Below are 26370 nucleotides of genomic sequence, written 5' to 3' on the forward strand. Positions count from 1 at the left end.
ACAACACCAAAGAGAAGGAAGTATAAATTATTATAGTCTTAGGCTGTATCATCTACAGTTCTGTTTCCCATTGACTGGGTGAACCAGGGGAAAGTGGGGAAATGAGGGGAAGCTCAGCTGGCTCTCCTGATCAATTCTGTTAAGTCATTTTGAGAGGTCTCTAAAGACTTAGTGAAATATATGCAACAGAGCCATCTTCCACAAGTACTGACTCTTTGATGCACAGATGCAGAAGTTAGCAGGCTGCAATATGCAAAGTAGGCAAATGAGGGCCAGAGCCTACAGACCTTACTCATGTAAGAAAGCGAAGAATGATAACAGTCAAAGGGCAAATCCTCTAAAATGCTGAGTGCCCTGTAATCCCACTGATTTCAATATGAATTAATGATCTTCTGCAAACCTGAGATATTGTTTGAATTAAGAATCTTAGAATCAAGTGCTTTGACCAAGTTCTGTAAGCTGAGGAAATGGAAAGGAAATTTATAGGAATATTGATATAGTCAAGATCAAAAGAATCATCATGTCTAACTGCCTGATAAAGTAGATTACGATAAACAGGGAAAAGACACTAATACAATTTTAGTATGTTGAATTTATAAACAGATTCATTTTCATAGATATTAGATGAGAGATCTCAGTGTAAATTATCCAACAAATTATATCATTCAGACTATCTTCTTTTTATGCATGCTGCGTTTCTTTAGAAAGATCCCACCTCATATTTCACAAGATACAATGGGCCAGCTTACACAACTGACTGACATAAACTACACTGTGTATCTAGCCTGATATCATTTAGGCCCTTTTAAACAACAATCCAATTCATATACTGTACATTCAAAACAAAACAGAAATCCTGTGACTGTTACTTCAATTTAAATAAGCCACTTTAAATACAGGTGAGAGGGGGAATGCAATGAGGACAAATGCAAAATCAGTGCATGGGATTAGAATGTACAAAGTCCCCAGTCAATTGGTTGTGGACGGACACATCTTAAATTGTTCTATAAGTTAAAGGTCAAAAAGAAGCAGTGCCCGAGATGACAGTATTACTCCGACTGCATATCAAGAGCTGAAATATCTGCTCAACCCATAGGCCAAAAAAAAAAAAAGCAAAACTGTCATAATTACCACTTGAGGAATCTACTAGAGAACCAGATGTTGCTTTTGAAAAGAAGTCCCTCTCTCTGGCACCTGTGGCTTCTTTTTGAAGAGCACTGGTCTAATGTAAAATCTAACATATTTTACGTTTCCCTACTCTTGCTAATGAGGATTTGCAAATTTGTTTTTGAATGAATTTGTTTTTTATAATTTTATAATTAGTTTTAAAAACATAAAATCTATGAGGAGAGTCTCTGGGACATCATATGAAAAAAATAAAACCAAAACCAGAACCAGAACTGGATAGTTCAGAGAATGCCAGTTGAAGCACTGGGGAAAGAAAAATAAGGCAGTATACAGTAGATAACAGTCAGAATAGTGATACAGAACATCATTCTGTCTCCTCAACTATTAAGCACCCCAGGTTTTAGGAAAGACCATCAAGGTTTGATGAAGTACTCAGAGAATATTCAAAGAAAGATGCTGATAATACAACAAGAAACCTTCATTTTAAGCCACCCTATTAAAATGTAGATACAAATGAAAACCTGTTGCAGAAAAACCTATGGGAGGCCTAAGAGAATCTGTGTGCTGTATGTTGTGACAGTCCCTTCAAATTCTCCCAAAGAGCAGGGAAGGATGTTGCCATCCTAACCCACCGATATCGCAGTATCCGTGGGAAAATTCTGCAGCTGTTGGGGCATCATCCGTGTAGGGCTGGCACATTCATGCAGAAGTCAATGCCTTTGCACTACCATCTAAAACCTTAGCTCCAACAAAAACCATGTTTTCTCCATTTGTGCCTGGCCCAACACTAGGGGGTATTTAAAATTGCAAAAATGAACTCTATTTTATGATAAATGCAGAATCCCAAATGCATGAAGATAGGGTGTAATGATACCAGACTGGCTCAACATCCTGTCTCCAGGTGTAGGACAAAAGAATGCTGTTCTACTCTTCATCGTTTGTAGGTGTGGGTGGAGGATGCAGACAATGAACTAGCCCTTGCGTGTTTTTGGAATCTAAACTACATGAAGCAATTTTTCAGAAGAAAGGTGTACACTGCCAATTTAGTATTGCAAGTAGGGCTTCTGGTTTTCAATTAAACTGATATTTACTAGTAAAAGCCTGCTGAAAAAACCAAGACTTACCGGTAAATATTAGTTTATTCCCAAAAGATACCAACTTTTTTCACACTGTTCTTAGACTTTGCACTCCAGCAGTCATCTTTACACCAAACAATGCCTAAGACAAAAATGAGCCTTTCAGCTTTACATGTATTTGCCAAAAGAATTACCAACCCACCCCCATGTAAATTTGTTGGGAAAGAAATGTTGGAAAACTGGATCCAGAAGCCCTGATTCTAACCTCTTCTTTAAGGGAGATATATATAGATATAGATATATATATATACATGGATGTATGTACAAAGTACATAAATATAAATGTTCAAATTAACTAATGTGTGATTAATTTCTGCATAGTATTAAGTATTATAGTGATTTCTAATACCTTAAAACCCGATCTGATGCCTGGTTTGATTTTGACACATCACAGTTCTGATGCTTCTCTTGAGCTTTAGCCAGTTTCTCTGCTGCAGCAATAGGACATCCAGAGAGGCTGCAATTACAGAAAGGAAATTTAATTGTCTTGTCCTGAGTAGTTTCACATTATAGCACTGATCCAATTACTCCTTTTCCTCCTTAGGCAGCATGAGGAAGAATCTGGAGGAAAAAAGTTTCCAAAATCTTTTGCATCATATATGTTTCCTCTAGAATAGACTTCCTTTCCTTGAGCAACATTCTGCTTCAAAGCTGCACATCAGATCTCATAACCATTATTGTTCTCCCCATACTAAAGACGGGCAGAACACTCAGAGACAGCAGTCAATGGACATTCAAGTAAGAGGAAAAGAATATCAGCTGAAATCTATGCAGCTCTATTAGCAGAATTTTGCCCTTCAGACTCATGTGAGTGCTGCCACAAAGATGGTCACTGAAGATTACTTAATGACAACACCATACAGGCCAAATTCTGTGCTGCTTCACAGGTCAATCAGCGTAATTACCTCAAATTTAGCTGTGAGGTGTAGAACTCAGTGCAGAATTTGGCCTAGTGTCTCAAAGTCTAGGTCTAAAATATATTATTCTTGATGTTTATTCATGGATTTAAAGTACTGAAAGAGTGCTCTAATTCCAGTTGATGTTACATGAAAAGAATCCAGACATGTGCACTTGAACTCTAATTTGCAAATCCTGAACTATGTTTGAAGTGACAATAATAAGTCTGCTTCTACTGGAATAGATTTAGAACAGTGGAAAATATATTGATTGGTGCCAGCAGATGGTGCTCTTAGAGAATATGTAAAAACTTGTGATCTAACAATGGAGGGGGTATTTCTCTTATCATAGTTTTTGCATGCTTATGTGACCGAAGCTCCCTGTGTTTTCCATAGAAAAAGAAATTATAGTGAAAGGCAAATCAGTGCATCCCCAGATGCTCCTTCTCTACAGAAAAAAGGTAAGCAGAGCAAAATGCCCCAATAGCTGCAGAAAGATGTAAGCACAGACTCTGCAGAATGCTCTACACCACCACCCCTGGCTCCACCCTGGGTACCCATGGAAATCCCTCTGGGTCAGTTCTGCAGAGAGAGGTTAGAGGGACTCTGCAACTTCAAAGTCGTACACTCTCCTGACATGTTGTCATTACACACATTGGATATCCTAGCAGATATCCAAACAGAAGTTAATGCTGCTTCAAGCAGCATTGGTTCCCATGGAATCTTCTCTGGGGCTTTTGCTGCAGCCAGTGGAAATATAATTGCAGAGAAGAAGGGGGTGTCAAAGCACATCACAAAGGGTAGGTCCCCTGTAGGGGGATTCTAGGATACACGTAGTTGAAATGAGATAGTCCAGTAAACCAGAACTCTGCAAACTTCATGGTCCATACCTCCAGTATCTTCAGTAGTCCCCTACAGCTCCTTGCTGAAAATAATCTAGAAGGTAACCTGGTGTATTTCCAGTACTTTCTGCCTACCTTCCCTGCATTTTTATATAGAAAACTACAATACAGGCCTTGTTTTTCTTATGGAAAAAACCATAATGTGAAGAAAAACTATTTTTTAATAGATTTAAAAATATATATTATTCCCCCAAATTTAAGAGGAAATTACATTCATTTTGTGAGGGTTTATAGGATGATTTTTAAAAAATCCTATAAGAAATTTTACTGGAATAATTTATATGCAACAATATATTGACTTCCTCCTTTTTTCAATTTTACAGGCTTTTTTATAATGTTTCTTACTCAGGTAGAACTCCCATTTAAATGTGCCTGAGTAAGGCCTGAAGGTTGATCCTTTTGATAGTGCCAGACTTAAAGTGCTCTTTCTCATTTATCCATACAAAGGGAGTTTTCTGAATCGAGTGGAATTTTTCACACATTATATAATCAACACTGATAGAAACAACCGTTGTGTTAAAAAAGAACTCTGTCCCAGTCTCGATCATGTTTACAATCTTTGCCCTTTCTTCTGTGTCATACCACTAAAGAGTCACAGTGTTCTTTTTAAAACAACTATAGTTCAAGTAATACCAGAAAAAAACAAGTAAAATAAAAACCACAACATAAGGAAACAATTCTTAAAATGCTTAAGTCTACACTGAAGTATCTATCTGGACATCTATCCCCCTTATAAGTTAAGGAATTTACTCTTTAAAGAGAATAAAGCACACTAAGCACCATCTGTCAGGTTCAAAACAAAACAACAAAACCACACATGCACACACACAGCCTCCAAACAGACTGCCAGAAGGGCTGCAGTTCTGAAGCACTGTTCCCTTTAGACTATAGTCCAACGATAGCTTCCTTACCTTCTGTGAGAATTCCTGTTGCTATTTACGTGGCCCCGACCTGTGCAGCCTGGTGTAGGACACTTAAGAACATTTTCATGCATGGCAAGAACTTGACAAGGAGAGTAAGAGAAAACAGCAGAGTATGAAAACAAGAAAAAATCATGTCCCAGTATATATGAAAACATTTTAAAACAAAGCAGGATTCATTAACAACCATCATTCCTCAAAATACACACAACACACATCGCCAATAAAACCTGAAAAAGGGAAAAGAGGTATTGTGACCCTATACTCATTAACACAGGATAACATTGGATGGTGAGAGTTATGGAGGTTACAGTGTCTAATAATTAATGTGTCTCTGGTGCAGGGTGAAGCAGGAGATTCCCAACATCTTCATGCATAAGTGCTGAACAGTGATCAGCTCAATAATAAAATGTGGATTAGGAACAGCCCAGTACTGAAGTATGGATTGGTCACATTTTTTCAGGATGTGTATGCATTCTTAATACACAGTTATGTGCACAAAATATGGAGCAAACAGATGAAAGTCTGCTCTCAGTTGTACTTTCAATATATTGAGTTACTTCAGATTTAAATCAGTACAACTGAGAACAGGATTTGACTATAATTATGAAAGTCAACTCATTTAACCAGGACCCATTCTGCCCAAAGCCATAGGCGTTTAATTCCTGTTTTGGGCAATGGGTACTGCCAGTTACAGAAAAATGAGCAGAATTGGTTCCTTTATGTCTATATTAAATCTCTGCAAATGTTATATTATTATACTGGATGTAAATTGAAAAAAAAAAGGAAAAGAAACACCCAAGCACTCTTTTAGGTTGAGAGTTGCTGTAGAGATTAATGCACTAGCTTTAAGCAAGTCAATGGATTTACATGGGCATCCATTGCAAGTTGGGTGCAAAATGTACCCGCAAACTTGGTCAAGGCAATTATTTTCTGAATTGCAACACTTGTTCTTATAATGTTGCTCTAATCAAGTGGTTTTGTAATGTGAAGATACATTAAACAGAAAATAGACTGAGACAAGTTCTTTTGTACGACATGAGACATATTAGAATCCATGTCTTCAGAGCTAGATGGCTAATGCATTAACTTACTAAGATGACCATCCTTTCTCCTATTGTATTAATAGGCTTTATTTAGTTCTCCCTCAGAAGAATTCTAATGAAATCAACTGATCCTTCAGCTGAGCAGAGAACTGAATAAAAACAGCATTGAGACTTGAGGATTTAACCACAGATAATCATTGTCATCACTCCACCAGCAGCATATTAAAATGTGTACCAAAAAGTGTGCAGATGCAAAAATCTTTTACGCTGAAATTCCTGCTATTTACAGCTGTTTTGAAACATGCTTCACAAGTCCAGCATCACAGAAAAAAAATAAAAAGATGAGCTCACCTTTTTAATTTTAGTATAGCTACAGAACATGCAAACAGTTTAAAGCTATATTCTTCTTTGATTTACAGATTCTAAAGAGCTTTATATTTACCATTAACAAAAAAGGAGAGAGAACTTTAAGCACCTGAGTAAATAGTTGCGCTTTAGAAAATTATGGGTCTTGCAAAATGGAAAAAAAAGTAATTTATTCTATACTACTCAGAGAGTAGCCAAGATACTAGGGACTTCCCTAACATACTTCCTCATTATATTAGTTGTGTGAAAAGCCGTCCTGCTATAAGAGAACCTGGTGTCTGGGTCTGCCTTTCACTCTGTGCTAATTTATTTCTGGCTTCCTCTCCTTTTGAGCCCACCCCTTCCTTGTGAATTCTGGACCTACTTCAGACATTAATCAAGGTTTATGCTTGTGTATATCCACTGAAGGTAACAGTGCCACATGAGTATAAAATTGTAACTGTACACTGGACTTGGTCAGATACCTTGATCAGAAAGGTATACATCTTAGGAGGGCCTGGATTACATGTTACACTATGAGCTAAATAAATGTTGATAGACTTAGTGCTAGCTTCCAGTCACACCTTCAATTTGGGCATCACATCTTTGAGGAGTGACCACATCATAATGGAACAGGTGTTGTATTATGTGGATCAAGAGATGATCCTGCCCTGGAGTGGCGTAATTTTGAGCCGCATAATGAGTGTGCTTTAAACCACTTAAATGTGTTCACGTACAGACAATCCAGGGGTTAAAAGCTCCAGAAGCTGCCCAAAATTAATGTGTAACAATGTCCTTAACGGCTTGATTTTCCTCTTTCTTGCACTTGTTCACACCAGTGTCAATCAACAGGGTCTGAGTCCTCTCTGCACTCAAATTTGTGCAGTTATTTATATCTGAGCAAAATGGGTGCCAAATGCTGCCATTCTAATTTGGAATGATTGGGACCCATGTTGCATTTATATTTACACAAGCTTATATGACTATGCTGTGAGGCTGTGGAGAATCAAGTCCACAGACTTCAAGTGGCAGACAACAAGTAACTAAAGTTTTACATCATTGTGAGTAAAGCTGTAGATATGCAAACACATTACAATGAGCTAAAGGTGGCAGGGTCTTAAAGTACATCAGCTGCTCCATGATAACTGCGCCTCATTTACTTTGTAGTAAGTGAAAGCTAAACCAGTGCTACCCAACTGATGGTCTACAAGAGGTTAACTTCTGGCTCTTGTCCAGCTGGTGTTCTCCCATTGATTTAGCTGCTGCTCCTCCCCCCCGCCCCCACTGTGCTGCCCTCCAGTATTCACTGCCTGCCCCCCAACCCCAGGGAGTGGGCAGAGCAGGGCAGTATGGCTGGGGGAACTGAGGATGAGCCTGTGGGCTGCATAGGTGCTCTGTGCAGGGGGCAGCATACATGGGGAGGGGGAGTATGGTCACAAGGTGCAGCAAGAATGGGGTTGGCGCCATGCTGTCTGCACCCTGAGGGTCCATGGGTTACCTTGGCGTGACCTGTGGGAACCCTGCTGATACGGGCCTCAGGACTTTCAGCCCCAGGACACTTAGAAGTTGGGTAGCCCTGTGCTAAGCTATAGTAAATTACCTCCATTTCACTGAGATAAATTACCAAAGTTTAGCTATCGGTTACTGTGTGTTAAGCCCAGGCACATGGACAGTTACCCCTTTTAACTTATTGAAATGTGTTTATTTATCATTAAGAAAGTGAATCAGATCCTAGCCAGAACCTCAGCTGGTGTAAATCAGCATGTCATAATTGACTTCAAAGGCAATACGCCAATTTATACAATTTGACTAATCTGGCCATATACATTTGGAACTAAATGCTCATTTTTGTTTAAGTGCAAATTCTGTTGTCTTCAGTACTCACAGAACTCGTCGACTTTGGGGGAACCTGGACCACCCTAACTGACAATAGAACATGGTCTAAAATTCTGAGTTGTTTTATGAGCAAAATTGCTGATTTGGATTTTTTTCCATCTATATCTCCTTATTACAAGCTAGAAACAGTAGTAATGAAAGCAAATTAATTCTCCAAACATGTTTTAATGCAAGACATGGCTGGTTCATGGTGTGATACTGTCTTTGACTGAACCTCTTTCAAAATAACCTCATATTTCCCAAATCAAAGAATACAGCTTTAAAAGTTGTTCTTTTTAGTGTAAAAGTTAGTAGAAATATGAAAATGATGGTATAAAGAAAAAAAACCCCTATAACACAGAACAGGTTGCTAAATTGAGACATACCATACTGGAAAATGGAAGTAAATAAATAAAAGGTATAGAAAGCATGCTAGAAAAATCTTTGGAGTTTTATCCCCAGTTTCCATGAAACAATGTGGACTTACTTTCTGGAGGGACCCTATCTTTGTGTGGGCATCCTGACAAACTGCGGTGATGGGGGTAAAGCCCCGTTACATGGCCAGTTCCATCACACCCAGGGGTAGGACATTTGCTCTCTTTCTTTTCTGTTCTTGAGGGATCTATAATTTACAACAAATGTGTCAAGTGAATGATCCTTTCCACATGTCTGTACGAAGGTTCATTTAATGCTATAAGTGATATAAGTTATTCTTTGGTAAATGTTTTTAAGAAAACTGAAAGAACAAACTTCTATTTCTTAACACAGTTTTGTTGCTTTTATTCCATTATTTTCTTTTCAAATGGCACGCTCCTATGATCACAGCAATATCCAGTCATAGTCATTAGGTAGTGACCTTTTTTATAGCAAAATCACCTCTGTCAATCAATGTTCTGCTGGAAATCATCAGCTAAAGGGTAAAAGGTCACTCAGGAACTGTTTAGCTGGACTCCCCCTTCTTTTCAGTGCTATTTTCTGGATGTATTAAAGTCTGCAAATGTGCTGTCATAGAGTTTCAGTCTCAAGAGAGTAGCAGATCCAGCTCCTTAGCATACTGATTCAGTGATTCAGCACAAATAAAGCCTATTTCAAAGGCACTCTAAGCAGATGACACTGTTTTCCCTGAATTCCTTATGAAGCACAGGAACTTTTATAAAACATTTTCTCTCCAACAAACTATGATGGGGTAAAACCATCTGATCAGAAGTACTGTAAGTATAATTGGGCTATTACAGTCATGCTTTCATAATGTTTGTATATTCATAAGATTAAAAGGTTAATAATTTTTTATGAAGCTCTCAGTTTCTTTATATACAAATCAATGGAAGGACCTAAGCAGATTTTTGTTCAACAAACGAATGTTTTATGCCAAGAAAGTAATGGAACTGCTGGTGAAATTACTCCTGAACAAGAACTTGATCACATATTTCATCAGCTTGTTTCATGTAAACAGAACATTTGTAAAGTAGCATCTTCCAACCCAACACATACTGCAAGTTATACCACATCATCTTGATCACTCTTACCATGTTTTGGAGACTATTACTGATCTGTACATTAGTATCTAGGAAATAATGTTCAAGTTATTCTAAGTACTAAGACTGTGGCTCACACTGGCTAAAATCAACCATCATCACCCTTTCAGTCCATCCTGACTTCAGCACCCACGCTGATCTATATCATCATTTATGTATTTTATGTTGCTCCTTTTATTGCTTTGCTTCAGGATTTATGCTTTTTCCTTTAAAAAGATTTTGCTATTTGGCTTCTGCTAAGTCTTAGGCTCAAATTCAGCCCCAGTCTGAATAATGGCAGCCCCAATGGCATCAAAGGAACCATTCAGTACCAGTGGTACTGTGGTACTTTCTGGGGGATACAGTGTACATTCAATCCACAGTTTATATTCTTCATGGGGTTTTTGCATATTCTAAATTCCAAACTCTTACTCAACCATCTTAGTTTTTGTGAACTTCCTTACCAGGTGATTGCTCTTCTGGCCTAATTTCAATCTTTAAAACTCAGCTTTTGTAAACACATTTCTAATTAACAGTTTATTGTAAATTTGCATATATATTGACTACATAGTGCAGCACTATGTTTTCTGCTTTATAATAGTAAGGATATATATACTGTATATTAAATTCCATTTTTAAGGCTCTGTCCAGTCACAGAAATATCACATCACCTCTGTGAAGTAGATAAATGCCATAATCCTCAGTTTACACTTTGGGGAAAACAATACAGAGATTAAACAGTTAAACCCAAGGCCACAGAAGGAGTCAGTGTTAATGCTGGGATTTGAACTCAAGAGTTTTAACCACATAGGCCTGTGCTGAGACCACTAGACCACCAATCACACTCCTGTCCACACACACAATAAATACTGTGCAACTCTTTGTGCAAAGCACTTTGAAATGTGTGAAGCATGTTAGACAAGTGAATAAATAATAAAAAGAAATAAAATAAAAATATGTCAGTATAACAGTATTCAAGGACTACTAAAAATGCAGGTGATTGATACAATAGACCATAATGGCTTCTCTGGAGTCCTTAGATTAGAACTTCAGGTAGTGAATATTCAGCATAGCTTCACTTATATCCTAACAGTGTCAGGCAAATATCTTTTGTATTCAGATCTTTAGCATTATAGAGTAAAGCAGCTCCTGAAGAGCCTTTATGGTCTAACAAGTTAGAAAAGATGCTGTACACTAAACTTACATTTTCAAAAATTTGTACAGAATTTTATTTTCACAGTTTCCAATCGACTTATATGGAAGGCATCCAGCTAAAATTCTATGCGGCTTTATACACAACACAGGGGCAAGGATTATATTCACCTCTCAATATATATATGTGTAGATTATTATGGGTACTCAGTTCTGTTTGATAGAGAAAGCTACTCAATTATTTTTTTTAGTCCAATTTTGCAATCTTTACCCTTAATCCTTGCCATGGTGAGTTTCACCTGAATGAAGATTGCCAGAAAAAGCTTGTAAGGTTTTACAAGTCATACATCTTGGAGGAAAGCTTCTCAAGAAGATTTTAAATGGTAAGGAAAAAAGGTGATTTGCCATTCCTTCATTGCTTTGTTGCTTTATTGTTTCAGTGATCTCTAAGAGCAGAGGTCCTAAAGGAAGAATCAGGAACTCCAATCCTCACTGTTCCCTTATACACTGAGAATGTTTCCATTTAGCTGTATCATTCATCTCCTTAAAAAAACTTTCTTGGCATGTTTGGGAGATTATATGTGATATGAGAATGAATGATAATACACAAGGCTCTTTCTTTCATTCGCCTTTCTAAATCACTGAATTATTCTTCTTTTCCTAATTCTTCTTTTTTACAGATAGAGAAGGAGCCCACCCATAACATTTCTTGATTCAAACTACCACAAATTTCAGGGTTGTCTTTTGGTCCAGGGCTTCTATTTGGGCATATATTTAATTCACTCTTAGAGACAGGATCACTTCATAGAAACTCTAGAAATCACTGAAATTTGAAGTCCACATTTTCTCCATTGTCAGAAGCAATTTTAGGCTTTTGAAGACTGCAGATATATATGTTTGTGTGTTTCCCTAAGCATCCACGGTCTGGAAAATACTTCTGTTCTAAGGATTGTAAAATAATAGTATTGGTTTTCCATATTCTCTATGGGTTTTTTTATGTCCACACATTAAGAGGCAAATATACACCTGCTATATGTCACGTGCAACCAGTACTTCGTACAAAAAAACACATGGCTTTGTAGTAGTTAACTAAATAAAAATGTCTTCCTCAAATATCCATTTTCTAGTTTGTCAGTGGACCATACAGTTGTGTTTAAAAGCAAGCAAAGCCTCTCTCAGATACACTGCAAAAGAGAAACTGACACCAATAACTTCCATGTTTGTAATTATACAACTTTTGAGACACTGTTTTTATCTTTATTTTATTTACAGTCTGGAATTTAAAAAAATATATCTTGAGTTGAGATACTACCTGCTAACTTTAAAGTTAAAACCATATGTTAGGGCCATTCTTTGAAAATAGATTGAGAAAAAAAAATTAAAAAAATCCACAGTTTTAAATATGGAAGTGGAAACCAAGTGTTGCCTACAGTATGGATCCAATTCTGCAATGTACTTCACATTTCCTGAGAAATACTGTGCCCTCACCTGCCATTAAAATCACACTTTATAGGAAAGGTCTTCTATGTGTACATTTGTGGACACATAAAAGGGGCATTTTAATATAAACGCACCATCACTAGGATAATTCCCTAAATTAAAACACATTCTAAAGTAACCTTTTGTCTATTTTTTGTCTTTTATATTGAATTATGGTCAAGGCAGCACCTTAACTGTTTCCACAATGGAATGAAACCAGTGAAGTGGAATGCATATAAGAAAGAAATTGCTATTGATCTCAGCCCAGGCCACATCATGCCTTGCATAGCAAATGGTTTCCATTACCTTACTATCTTAAAATAATTAATGTGCAGTCACTGCCCCTATCATATGTTATCGGTCATTCTGATACTGTTCAATTTCTATCAGGTAATTCTATATTTTAGATGGGAGAGGCTTCATCAATTACTGTCATTTGATGATAATTTTATAAATCATGATGCCACCTACCCAATCCAATCTGTAAAATATGCACTTCATAGCTGATTGACTAACTGCTACATAAAATTCCACCATTCAATATGGTAAGCAATGCAATTCTCCTTATAGTTTTTAAATCATAATTACTATAAAACACATTAAACACTTCAGAAAAATCTTTGCCTCTTTCAACATGATCTCTTATTTGTTTGGTTTCCCTGAAAAGTTACATTTTTCTAATTTAGCCAAATGGTAATGCACTGAAATACTGTACATGTTTCTAATACTGCAGAATAAATCATTTTATTTTGTGATCATAGCTTGATCTTATTTGCAAATCATGCCATCATAATGCAAATTAAATAAAGATCCCATTTCTGGAATGAATAACTTCACTTTAGGGTTGTAAGCCGTACTTAGCTCACACTTTTTCATGACACAACATACGGTATATAGAAATATTACCTTTACCATAATATGGCTTTTTGACATGGCCGTCACTGGATTTAGGCTTCCTGTCATCTCCAGAAAGTTGTCTTGGAGACTGCTCCTCATATGATCTCATATTGTCCCTTCTTCCAGCTTCCACTGCCATTTTTTCTCTCATGGCTTTTGCTCGTTCAGTTTCCAAAGCAATAGCTTTCTCAAGCAGCGTTAAGTTACCTTTTGTCATATCAAACACTTCTTCAGATCTGTCTGAAGTAATAGAGGTGGTATCATCATCTCTTTCATGACACCCATCCTCCTTTGCACAGCTAGAAAAAGTTCTAGATCTGGGGCTCAACTGTTCCTCAAGCCTCATTAAATTCATCATGTCAGAGTAATTCCGATCTGGTGTTCTTCCTTGGAAGTCATCTTCTTGCCTGACATGTTGACGGGTGTTCATATTTTGTTGCTGATTTCTTTCCTGTGGGTTTGTCTCACTGAGTTTCCTAGCAAGGTCAAAACATTGGTTCCGTAAGCATTCCAAACTGCTGAGGCACACCTCTTCATCACTCTCCTCCACCATTTTTTCTGCGAGTCCATTGTTCACAGGCTTCCCTAGCATTACAAAGTTCATATTCCTGTTATCTTGCTGTGAAGTATTGTCTGCATAATTTCTGTCATTAATGTTTTCTGAAAGCACTACACCATGTCCTTGTGCTAATAATTTAAGGGAGTCCACTGTTTCCCTAACAACATCACTGTCTAAATCTAAACTCAGCTCACTTTTCCGACCAATATTTTCATTTTTGTCACTATCATCTTCCAGACTATTAGATGTATTGCTGTTCATTTCTGATTCTGTCCTGGCTCTGTATGCTGCATCCTCTGCAATTTTGCCAAGATTTAACAATGACTTGGCCACCAGTTCATCGTAATTATCATACTCGTCATTATTGTTATCATCCTTTTCTGTGTCTTGCATTATTCGAGTATTGTGACAATTCATTTGATGGTCTTCTGCATAAAAAAAGAAAGAAACAAAGAAAGAAACAAAGAAAGAAAAAGGAAAAGAAAAGAAAAAAGTGGCTAGAATTGGAACTGTTGTTGCAATAGCATGGATAGAAACAAACTGCATGTCAAATACTGTTAATCATACAGTTGCTCTAGAATGTTAAGACCCATGTGTAGTTGAGTTAAACTTCTTTGATTAAGTGAATTTTCCTAAAGCCCATAAGGACATTTTCATATATTTGCTATGTACCATTGATTTCTTTTACTAAATTTACAACAAACTGTTGAAACTGGTAAGACTTAAAAAAAAAATTAGTATTATTTCTAAAATACTACGGCATAAATTCTCATTTTTCTCCTTTCTCTCCTTTTTCTTGTACAGTTTTAGTGGATTTGCAATAAGCATAATATTCATGCTCTTTTATTTTTTTTTAGGTTTGTTAAACTTTCCTCATTCCCATATTTCCTGGTATGGTAGATGATAAAGAAGTGAGCACTATTGGATTGGTTTTCTTATTGATGAATAAGCAAGAATTGTCTCTCGGTAAGCATCATATACATCATTAATGTTATGTAAATACTCATAAAAACAAATACATCATGAGGTACAAAGTACATTTTAGTAAGTGTGCCCATAGATAAAAATCAAAGTCTATCAGCTTGGTTATCACACACTATTTAAAAGTGAAAAAATGTAAGATAATAATTACAGAAAAGGAAGGTAGAAGGACTTGTATATACAACACAAATATAAATTTCTGTGCTATCTCCCAGCTAGATTGTTTTAAATATATGATATTGGTTCTACACCAAAATGCCTGTCCTATATAGCGGCAATGCTAGATAACAACACTGTTGGCATGTTATGCTGTATATTACATTATCATAGCACAGAGAAACTCTTTTTACTCAGTTTAGTTCTGGTAGCTACTAAATGGCTGGGGGGCAACTCTGAACAAAGGAGTCAGTATGAGATACACAGAATGTTTTTTGATATATCTTATGGTAACTCAAAAGTTAAAATGTGTCACCATGATATAAGGTCTTAAAATAAATTTAAAGCTGACTAAGTAATGAACTCAATGTAAACTATACTTTGATAATTACTCAAATAACACTTTGCATATTTGCTGCAGGCATTTGTATGTAACAGGTAAACACAGCTATTAAAATTTTTCCCATAGTAGTAATTAGAATGACATAGTGGGCCAGCTTTTCAGCCAGTGTAAATTTAAAGGAATCAATGGAGTTGTGTCAATTAACACCTGGTTCAAGAGCTGACCTAAGTCAAGATACTATGAAATGGACTCAGTCTTTTTTTCAAGATTGGTAGAGCTAAATATGCAACAGTTTCTAAGCTGTGACCTTTGTGTTCGGGGTTAAATGAAATGTAGTGAGAAATTTCAGGTAGCAAGATAATTTAATATATTAACATTTTCTGACAGGCATGCTTTTGGAATAAGTGAATACGTTCTTGAGGCTGGTGGACAAAAGAACAAATCAGAATTTTAAATACAAAGCTCAACAGTCATAAGATAATGTTCTTTCTACATAGTGGTTTAGGGATCCTGGGATGATAGCAGGCTGTAGTTAAGCAGCGGAACTGATGCACAAAGATGAGTAACCTATGTTTTCAAAAAAAAGAGCAGAGATTCTTAAGTTATATATTGTCTAATATACACTGGGGTTCCTTAAATATAGCATGGAGGATTATTAAGTGACTGTGTGTGTTAAGTTCAGCTGTTTAGAAAGCTTAAGTCACTGATAGAGTTCTTTTTATCTTTGTTTTATTTGAGAAATCTGTTATTCTCGGGATAGTGAACATTCCCACTTATGGCTTGGGTTCACTAAAAATGAGGTAGATCTGATTAAGGTTTCTCAGTGCAAGACAGTAAGATACAGTTCAGATCCCCATTTAAAATCCTTCCCTCTTACTTGTTTGCTGAGAAGTAGGTAGTTAAGGATTACTGAACTATTATTCTGGATTTTTTGAAAAACAAATGCTTTTAACAATTTAACTATCATATTCTAAAATTAAATTTACAAATGAACCTCATGTTATTGTGAATGTTAGCGCTATGGATCATTCCCATGAAAAATATTCAGTGCAAATGCTGCTTTGAAATATCTGATCGGTATAGAATACCTACAGCTAACTGCGGCTGTCTGATATGTAGAAGGAGAAGCAAAAGCAATTAATGAGGCAGAGAGCCATATCTCAGAAAAATGCCAGTGATGTTAAGCCTAGGACTAGACATCCATAATAACTTGTGATGCTAGTACAAGTTTGAGTCTACACATGAAATTAATGCGATACATTAAACTCTGGTGTATATTGCGCCAGAGTTTATTGATCATGGGCACCATGTTTATACGTGTGCCTGGGGCCACAGCATGTTGAGAGGGGTTGCAGCCCCAGCTGGCAGGGAGCCTTGTGGGGGGTCAGCAAGCCATCCTGGAGCTGCTCCGACTCAGCTCAACATGCTGCAGAGGGGTTGCCTGGGGCACAAGTGTGCTCCAGCGTGGGGCTAGGCAGCAGGCAACCCACACTCTGAAGCCTCAGCCAGCCCCGTCAACATCTACACAGGCATTACTACACACTAAAGAACACTGCTGTAGGATAGTACGTGTATTTACAAGTACTAACCTATGGTGGAGTTAACTTCACTGCAGCCTAAGAGGACCGCATGTGTAGATGCTGAGACTTTATTGATGAGCTAATTAGGCAGCTGCACAGTAAAAAAATTGTGCAGATGCACCCACAGTGTACTGAAACCTAGGATATGAAGATGTATATTATCTCAGTTAATACTTATTAGTAAAGGTCATGTACACACTGAGTGTGCTATGTGATACTTTTTAAACCTTTGAAATTTGGGTTTGTTTAATAAAGAAGGGTTTTTTACTGGAATGATGGGCATGTCAATGATTACCAATGGGAAGAATGTGCTATACTTTTCCTACATGGTAGTGAAAAGTCAAAATATGATTCACATACTGTATGAGTGAAGACATGTAAATTCCTTTTGAGCATTGGTGAAGCTGGGTGAAAGCTGTAACTATAATATTGCTTATTCTATTTGTTTGGTAATACCTATTTCAACTCTCCTGCCTGTTCAACCTTAAAAAGAAAAAGAAAAATAGATGATGGAGGAAAAAAATGTAAAGTATAACTTCTGGGTAAGGGAAGCAGGAGAATAAATCCTTTTATTCAAGCTTTGTTCCTCCTCTTAGTATTTTTCATGTGTTCTTGCTTCTTCCACTATGGATTTCTTTAAAACTCACTGCACTTCTAGAGGAATGTTTCTTGTCTATATAAAGGTTTGGGTATTTTTTGAGAAGTGCGTCCAGGTCTACTCTGTCTCCTAGTTGAGGTGTTAAGCCCTTTGGCCAGTCCAGTAAAGTATTTAAGCATATGTTTATGTGCTTTGCTACTTGAGGCCAGAATGCAAAATACTCTGCATGTGTAATGCATGTAACCCTGGATTACTATGTATTTTTGTTTACATGACTCTGGAAACATAGTCCAATAGTGTGGTAAAATTACTTCACCACTTTACTTCACTTTAATTCAGCTCTAACATTTTCTTCCTTTACTTATTGTTTATTTATTTTTAAAACTGAAAATTTAATTAGTTCTTCGTATTTTTTGGTATTTAATAATAATAGCTATTTTATCAGGACTCTTCACACTATTTGTGGGCTGGATTTTGGATGGCTGTTATAAGACCACACAGTATGAGGAAGAAGTAAACCTCTTATCATATCTCCTACACAGACTTTGGAAGCTCTGGCCAAAATCGTAGCATTTCCATTCAGAAAAGCTCTTGAGCTACTAACAAAATGTTTCTCCAGGGAACAACTTAGGCAAAAGTGGGTAGGGAGTGGGCAATGTCCAGTCAGTTTGGCTGAGTGGGTACACACAGATTTGTGCATCCTTCTAAGAAGAGTCATGGATTGTGCTGGGATTGGAGAAGTGCAATTAGGAAGTCTCCTGGTTCTTCCCTGAGAAAGGTTATATGCCATTCCCCTACTAGAAGCTGTGACTTTATGGCATGAGCTAATTTATGTTAGTGGGTCTGCCTGCATGTAATTAAAGAACATGTCATTAGTACTAGACACTGTGTGCCTATCTTTTTAAAAGTCTTGAACATTTCTGTTTTAGTGAAAGAAACTGGTACCTTGTAGCCTGGAGGGAGTAGTTTTGTGGTGAATCAAAAATAACACAACGTTTTGTGACAAGTCAAAACCCAAACTGTTTTTACCATGGAAGTTGCTTTTTTTTTTATATATCCTTATAGAAATAACAGACAACAAGGTGTCCTGCTATGCTGGCTATTTTGATACTTTTGGGGAGCGTTATAAAAAGTCAGGTTCCTTCAACCACCTGAAAATCTAAAAAGTCCTGCACTGCACTATAAAAATGAAGAAGCATTGGATTTCCAACAACACCTTTCATCCAAGGATCTCAAAGCACTTTACAAAAATTAATTAATAAAGCCTCACAACACCCCTGTGAGGTAGGTATTTTTGCTCCATTTTACAGATGGGAGACACAGAGAACTTAGGTAACTCATCCCAGGTCACAAAATGAGTCACTGGAGAGTCAGGAATAAGGCCCAGAATTCCTGAAAGTGCTTCTTTCCTTTTCTTCTACAAATGAGTTTTTATACATTTCTTGAAAGAATAAATCTTCCTATATTTTTAGTATAAGAACTTGTGCAAAACAGGACCTTTTTTTTGCAAAGGAAAATATATACAGCATTTAGTTTGAGAGATTCTGCAGAGAGAGGCAATGATACTTCAGTAGCAGCAGCTATATTCCTACCAACAGCCACAGATTTCAGAAACCAGAAGGCTTTTCAAATCTGCGGTGTCTTCTTTCATGGGCACGAGGGAAATACCATAGCTAACAATTCTCAGCCTATGCAGTTATACTAGCTTCCTGAACAGATGCATGGTTTCATCCTCCAAACAGCATCATCTGTTTTTACTCCTTTTCCTGCAACCATATGGAAGTTCCAAAATGTACAGTATATGTCTTTGTGCCGCCACTTTTCTCCTGACCTGACAGAGTGATATACATAGAAATGTGCATACATGCCTCTATACATCACACAAACAGGTTTAGAATATATAAAAGTCAGTCTAAAAATATAATACAGCACTGTCAATTCAAATAAAGCATACATTTTTAGATTTTCAAGGAAGGAAGGAAGGAAGGAGAAAAAATAAACAACAGGGTTTTTGTTTCTGTTTTTTACAAAAGCCTAAAGACAAAAGGAAATTGCTGCCTCCTCTAGAAACATTCTGAGAAGGGGTAGACAACTCAATACACTTTCTCCAAAATCTTCTATGATGGGGAGTTTCTTCACCTATCCACAGGAGAGAAACAGAGCTCAGACTCTGCTTGAGTCTAATCCAGTCTACAGAAGTCAACTGACAACTCCCATTAGTTCATCAGAATTGAACCAAACCCCAAACCCTTCAACAGTCCTGTAGATTTCAGGGACTAACTGAACAATCAGGACTAATCATATATAACTTGTTGCTTCTGCACCAGTTCCTACTGTGGTATGAATACATTAATATAAAGACCCAAGCAATTTATTTTTATCATATTTGATTTCTTATTTAATCTTTATTTACCTAACAAAAATCAGGAGGGAAAATAATCTAATTATTTATCTGATGCATCTTAATGCCATATAACATCTATGAAACTTATTTTTACTCCCCTTCCTCTCCCCACAAATGCTTATTATAGCTATAATGTTGGGTTCCACCGCTTAGAATCTCCCACAATAATTATAGTATTCAAATAATAACCAGTGCTCAAAGTGAAATGAATGAAGTGAGGAAGTCATTAAGCACTGCAAGGAAGGTCTGAGCTGAAGAACATAGCATATCACAGTAGGGTTCAGCATTATAAAATCAGAGTGAGAGCTGCAAAGCAGGTCTGCACAGACTTCAAATATTGTACATAATTAACTATTCTGTCTTGTGGTGTCATTTCTTCCTTTAAAAACATCTTTATTTCTTTTTTTTCTGTTATATTTTGGTATTTAATTTTCTCTCTGTTCTACTCTTTATCTGGTCTTGCAAACTGATAGACCCTAGCATCTATGAATCTGGGGCAGCTTTTTTGCTCACTTAGTAAAAAAGTATGAGTATTTTTAAAGCAATAACAGGGATCCTTGCAGAATCATAAGCTGTATCTTACCATCAAACAGTTACCAGAAAATAAGGCCACATTTTATTTGCTCATATTGAGATAAAATTGAGCACAGCAAAAATACATTTTAATTAATCAAAAACATATATGAATATATGTACTTGTGTAAAAAGTAACTGATATAGTGTCATCTGAATTGGCAGGGACATACATATTTATTCCTAATAATGTCCCTCTAGCTATGCGTTCCCTTGCACCACTTTTGTGATCACTGTTGTTCGGTGCTGCTATTTCAGATCCTTTTAGGAGGATAGTTGTTTTCTTGCTATCGCCAGCACCTCCTTTGCCCTTAGAACTTCCTTTTCAGCTTCCAGTCCACCCAATTATTATTATTGTTATTTATTCAATACTATGGGTGGACATGATGCCTGAAACCTTGAAAACCACTCAAAGCTTCGCCTTAGCTATCTGAGACTATGCTTCCCCTTTCACATGCGGTGGAATGTGGTTCAGTATAAGCAAGTCTTTGAGGGAAAGTTGGAGGGGTTTATTTGGAGGGATTTGCCTCTTCTTTTTCCTCTTTGGAAAGGAATACTGCAATGGTACATATTCAATTTACATATGTGCCCTGAAACATAGGGAAGCATGTCAATCAAACACACACACAAATAATTAAATAAGTACAGCTGTCAGATATCCATTATATGCACACATACACATGTATATACAGAGAGAGAGGGGAGGGGGGCTTACCTTACTCTGTGCCACAGTAAATTTTCCAAATTTTTCTTATTTATACTTTCTCAGCCTGATCTGGTCTCATGATAGTGTAAAATCAGGGGTAGTTATGCTGAAGTTCAATGGAGTGAACCAAAATAAAAGTACACCCCCAAAATAAAAGTAACATACACAAGACCAGAATCAGTATCTCTACCTTCACCTGGGATTGTGTTAGGTTATTTTCTACAAGTATTTTGTAGACGATCCACACTGAAATCATCCTAAAACATTCTTAGTTTGGATTGTGTATTCCTGCTTCTGTGATTATTTTGGGGCTTTAATCTCATTACCTTAAATTGCTCTACACTGAAGTGCCTGAGCTACTTATGAGTCAATAGAACTAATCTACCCAACATGAATCTGTTTGCTCTATCCCTTTGTATTTTTGCTTCTCTACTATGCTTTATGACTTTCCAAATCACTTTATTAAGTGGAACAATATCAAATGCTTCCCTAAAACTCACATAAATTGTGCATGTTGTTCACCACTGTCTACCTCTCTGCTGATGTTCAGTATTCAAAGACTTCAAGCAAAAACGCATTTGCCAAGGACAATTATCTTTTTTATAAATACGTGATGATGGCTCCTAATTATGGATCTCTAAATGATTAGTAATTTTGGCTCATCACTGTTTTTAATATCTTCTCCACAAATCAAGTCAGGTTTAATGGTCCTTGGTTTTCTTATCATGGGAAGGCAAACTGAAGATAGTTATAACATATTGGGTGGGTTTTTTCTCAAGCACTCAGCAGTAGTATAATTCTGCTTCCACTGTTGTCAGTGAAGTAAAACTTCAATAATCTTAAAGGAAGCAATATTAAACCAGCACTAAGTCCTTGAGAAAATTCCACTACTCATTCTTTTACTACATATGCCACAGCATTTACAAGCCCACCCACCCCATCTCCATTTTCAAGCCATTTCGAGAAGAATGATTTTTGTACAAATTTCTCAAAATTAAGAATGCCTATACATAAGAATCCAGATTATTTGAAGATCTCAAGAAAAGGTAGAAATCATGAAATAACTGAAACCTAATAGAATCAGAAACAACCAGTACAGTTTCTAAAGCCCGCTGGCTAGCTTTTTTGATTATAGACTACCAGACAGCTAACCCCAAACTTGCTGACTGGACATCAAGAGACACTGCAGAAGGGCTAAAGTATAGCATCTTTTTGTGCTAACTCATGGTCAATACCTATGTCTTTAAGTGATTTTTTTGGGCCTGACTCTAGACTAAAATGTACCTTGTAGAGTTCTGTAGGCCTGTACAAATGGAATATACAACGCAGAATAGTACACAGTGTGCAAGGTAGCAAAGAAAAAGGCCTTGTTTACCTTATTCTGAAAAAAAGTCCTTTAGCAGATATTTATCCCTTGAAGTCGAATCTTAATAAACATATTGGCCAAAACCAAGAGTTTGCTTAAGGAGAGGTCTAGTAATTTAAATTTATCTATTAAAACATATAAACAGCAAATCTCTCAAAATACCTACATCAAGCAATGGCATCAAGATTATACTAATAATGTTACTTATGTCTTTTAATGCACTATAGTAGATAAACCTTATTCATGTCTCAATGCCCTACCAGAAGACATTCTGATACTGGAGTAATACAATGGCAGCATAAGAACTATATCGATAGAATGTCCATAGACTTACATGTGGGCACCAACAGTTTGCCTAATCCGAGGTTCTGGCCAGTTCTGCCACTAAACCCAGCCTTCTTTTCTGTCATGTTGACTGGTTATTATGCTTTCATTCTTTCTGTCTTCCTGTTGGTTTTCATATCTAGTTCAAACTTTCCATGCCTACTTTTAGGCTGTGTCTACACGGGATACTGACTGTGCAGTTGTTACTGTGCAGTCACTCAGTACTTGCACACCCAAGTACTAAATGACTGTGTAGTAACTTGCATTACTATGCAGTAGCATCCCTGCATGGCTTCATGGTGATGCTGACTGCACAGTAGTTTGTTACTACTGTGCAGCACCTTGTTACAACTGTGCAGTAGCGTCACAGCATGGTTTGTGCCCTGCAACGCTACTGAGCAGTAAGCGTTCCATGTAAACGCAGTCTCAGTGTTCTAGAAAATACTGCTCTTATCTACACCTCCTCTCAGATCTTCCTAATTTTTAGTCCATCAGGCATAGATCCTATAATCCTATTTCAATTTCTGACTCTCTCCTGTGCTGTCAAGGTGACTGCCTAATAAATTTTGTATCTTTCTTCAACATTTTTCTTCACACTTACTCCTATTTTACCCTTTTCATTGGACCTTGTTCTTTCCCCTTAGTCCCCAAAGATGCTTTTCCATTGTCCAATGAAATCATTCCTTAAAAAAGAATTACTCTTGAGACTTTAGCAATAATCCCATAAACAGAAAACAAATGATGATGAAAACAAGAGTCACTTCATCAGACTGAAACTCATTTGTAAATTGTTACTCATACCTGCTTTAAGCTCAGAACTACTTTCATAAAGCCTGTAGGTACTTAAAGCAAGATTCAGACAGAATAGAGGATCTTATACCCAAAACAGTGATCCAACACCCCTACGCCATAACGTACACATGCTTAGGTGCCACCTATACCAGGAAGCACCTAATTCACTAGGTACCTTTCTGTTTAACTTTAAAATTATCTGATCCAGTAGACAAATTCAGAGCATACCTAATACAAATCAACAGGATTAGGATCCCCACAAGATGTCATCTTGGCCAATTTCTTTTATAACATGGCGAAGGTTTTTATAATTTGATCAAGTGGAGGTACCCTCCCCTCTCATTTTAAGCAATTAGCTAGTCTTCCACAAGGAGTGTGAGATCTGGGCACACTGCCTTTCTCAACCAGAAGGGATTCAAGCTCTCCTCTTCCACCTTCCCAGGACAGTGTCTTAACCATCAGGTAGTAGACTAGCTAGAATGGGTGAGAATATGCTTCTTTTTCAGAACTGACCCAATACTCCTTCAGGAACAGATCATGATTTTTCCTGTTTTCAAATAACCAGGCAGGCGGGTTACATTCATTAGATGTTCCCAAAATAATATTTTAAATATATGTATTATTTGATATCCCAAGTAGATAGATAAAATATGTGGTGCCATCTCTGTTCTTAATGATGTAATAATAAGTATCAGTCATATTGTATTCCTTTGCCTCTGCTGCTTAATTCTGTGAGGGAAGTGATTTATTCAATGTATTGTAATGGCAGGAGAAACAATAAATATCCAGGCTTCGATCCAAAGCCTAACTTCAATACTGAACTACTACTTTAATTATTCCAGACAATGCCAAACTAGTTAGGGGGATACTCTATAAAGATTTAAGACCAGTGGTTTGCAGGACATCCAAGAAGCTGTTTAACAGATTTTTCTCAGCCGAACAGCACTTTTTTGTAACCTAATGTATTTGGTTGGAACAGGTATGTGATGAATGAGAAATGATATAGAGTGGAAGGAATTATCAAACCAGGCTACATAGCACCTTAAAAGTCTATATAGTAACCCAAGAATACCATCCCATTGTCTGCCTGGAAAAAGAACAAGACTTTTGCTTGGCTTTCAAATGCATTTTGTCCATAGGGACAAATTCAGTTCTGTTATATCACTGACACCAATGGAGTATTTTTGGCTTTACACCAGCATAACTGAAAACAGACGTGATGTCCAGTGCTTTAGTGCTTCCCTTTCCACTTTCTAGCACAGTTTGTTGTATCTCGATTTCAGGGTTGTCGTAGCTATGGATTCTAGTTTAATTTGATTGACTCACACAATCAGTTCATGTCAAATCCTGAACAGTTAATCCCGTTAACTAGAAAAAGCTTTCTCTAACACAGCTATATCAAAATACTACCAAAACGCTAATACTTACTACATATTATTTGTAATCTCTAGCAGCAATTTCTTTAAAAAGCACTCTAGCCCCAGGAGGTAATTTATATGCTTAATGTTAATGAGATTATAAAAAAAATTAACAAAGACTAATATCAATATTTTCTGTATATGGCCTATGTATGACCATTAATTCAGCGGATTTTAATAACCAAGGTGACCAAAAACAGCTTGTTTTCTTTGACCCTTTTAATGGTTCTCTCTAATTATCATTTGGTATCCTTAACCTAGCTCCTTAAAGAGGTTTCTTTCCTAGCCTTAGACCTCTGTCTTTTGCTGACTACATAGACAAGATGTCTGGCTGGCTAATTCTAGCTCCTGCAGACTATTTCCACAGACTGTGTGTAATCTAAATTAATTCATTCAAGCAAATGCACCTCTTAAGATGTAAAAGGATTGTCTCGTGTGGTACAAATGACAGAAGAATGAATTGAATTGTTCTGTATTAATTCTATGCTAAACCATACTAACAAATGAGACAATACTTGTATATGAGGGTTACCTATATTATCATATAAATGTTTATTATAAATTGGGTGCTTTTGTGTTGCTTTTGTTTTAGAAGTATAATTTTATGAGTATTTTTATTTTTATTTATCCTCAGTCATGCAGTGCCCTTTTGGATTTTAAGGTATACGGTAAAACTAACTACAGATTTGAGGTATGGGATATAATCTGGATCAAACAGAATAATCCAGAAAACGTTGTCTTGCTGTGACTTTCCTTTCCATAAAAACCCTTAGAGAGGAAAATTATAGGAGGAAAAATGAAATTTCCTCACTAGCTATACAGGATGCTCTATTTTCTCTGGGTAAAATCCTGTTGGCCATGTAGTCACATCTCTAATGTGATAAACACTATAAATAAATTGGAAATTGTTCATAAGTAGATGAGCAGAATTTGTTCCTATCAGAGCTGCATAAAAAAATGTTTTAGCAAAAGTAGGAAAATTAGATTCCTTAACAGAGCCTGAGTGGAACATATTTGCATATTTTTGGGACTGCTACAGCCTTAGTGTTGAGAGAGACTCATGCAATATATACTCATTACAGGTCCTTGACCTTGAAAACCTAATTTTATTTTCTCTTGGAACTACTGCTTCCAGAAAGCAATGGAATTCATGGGTCTAACATAGGATTAAGAGTTCATTCATCAATGTGTAGGCAGATATTTTTATTTACTAAATTTTAGATTCACTCTTTAGATCTAGCCCTGGCTAAGCAACAGTGCATACCTGTGCCAAAAGTGGT

General features: G+C 36.8%; 1 protein-coding gene across 3 annotated transcripts in view; it reads right to left on the bottom strand.

Annotated features, from left to right (window-relative positions):
* Positions 1 to 26370, bottom strand: part of MYT1L (myelin transcription factor 1 like) — a 171694-nt gene that overhangs the window by 88272 nt on the left and 57052 nt on the right. For 2 of the 3 annotated variants that reach the window (XM_025203388.1, XM_025203389.1), the window contains exons 5-8: positions 13306 to 14277; positions 8736 to 8870; positions 4974 to 5064; positions 2614 to 2721 (exon numbers count right to left, since the gene is read on the bottom strand). In XM_025203388.1, coding sequence (XP_025059173.1) covers positions 2614 to 2721; positions 4974 to 5064; positions 8736 to 8870; positions 13306 to 14277 — 1306 coding nt within the window. Of the gene's footprint in view, positions 1 to 2613; positions 2722 to 4973; positions 5065 to 8735; positions 8871 to 13299; positions 14278 to 26370 lie in introns of all 3 variants that reach the window. The other variant, XM_025203387.1, reaches the window with a different exon arrangement.

This window comes from Alligator sinensis, unplaced genomic scaffold (assembly GCF_000455745.1).
Source record: "Alligator sinensis unplaced genomic scaffold, ASM45574v1 scaffold832_1, whole genome shotgun sequence".
Lineage (NCBI taxonomy): Eukaryota > Metazoa > Chordata > Crocodylia > Alligatoridae > Alligator > Alligator sinensis.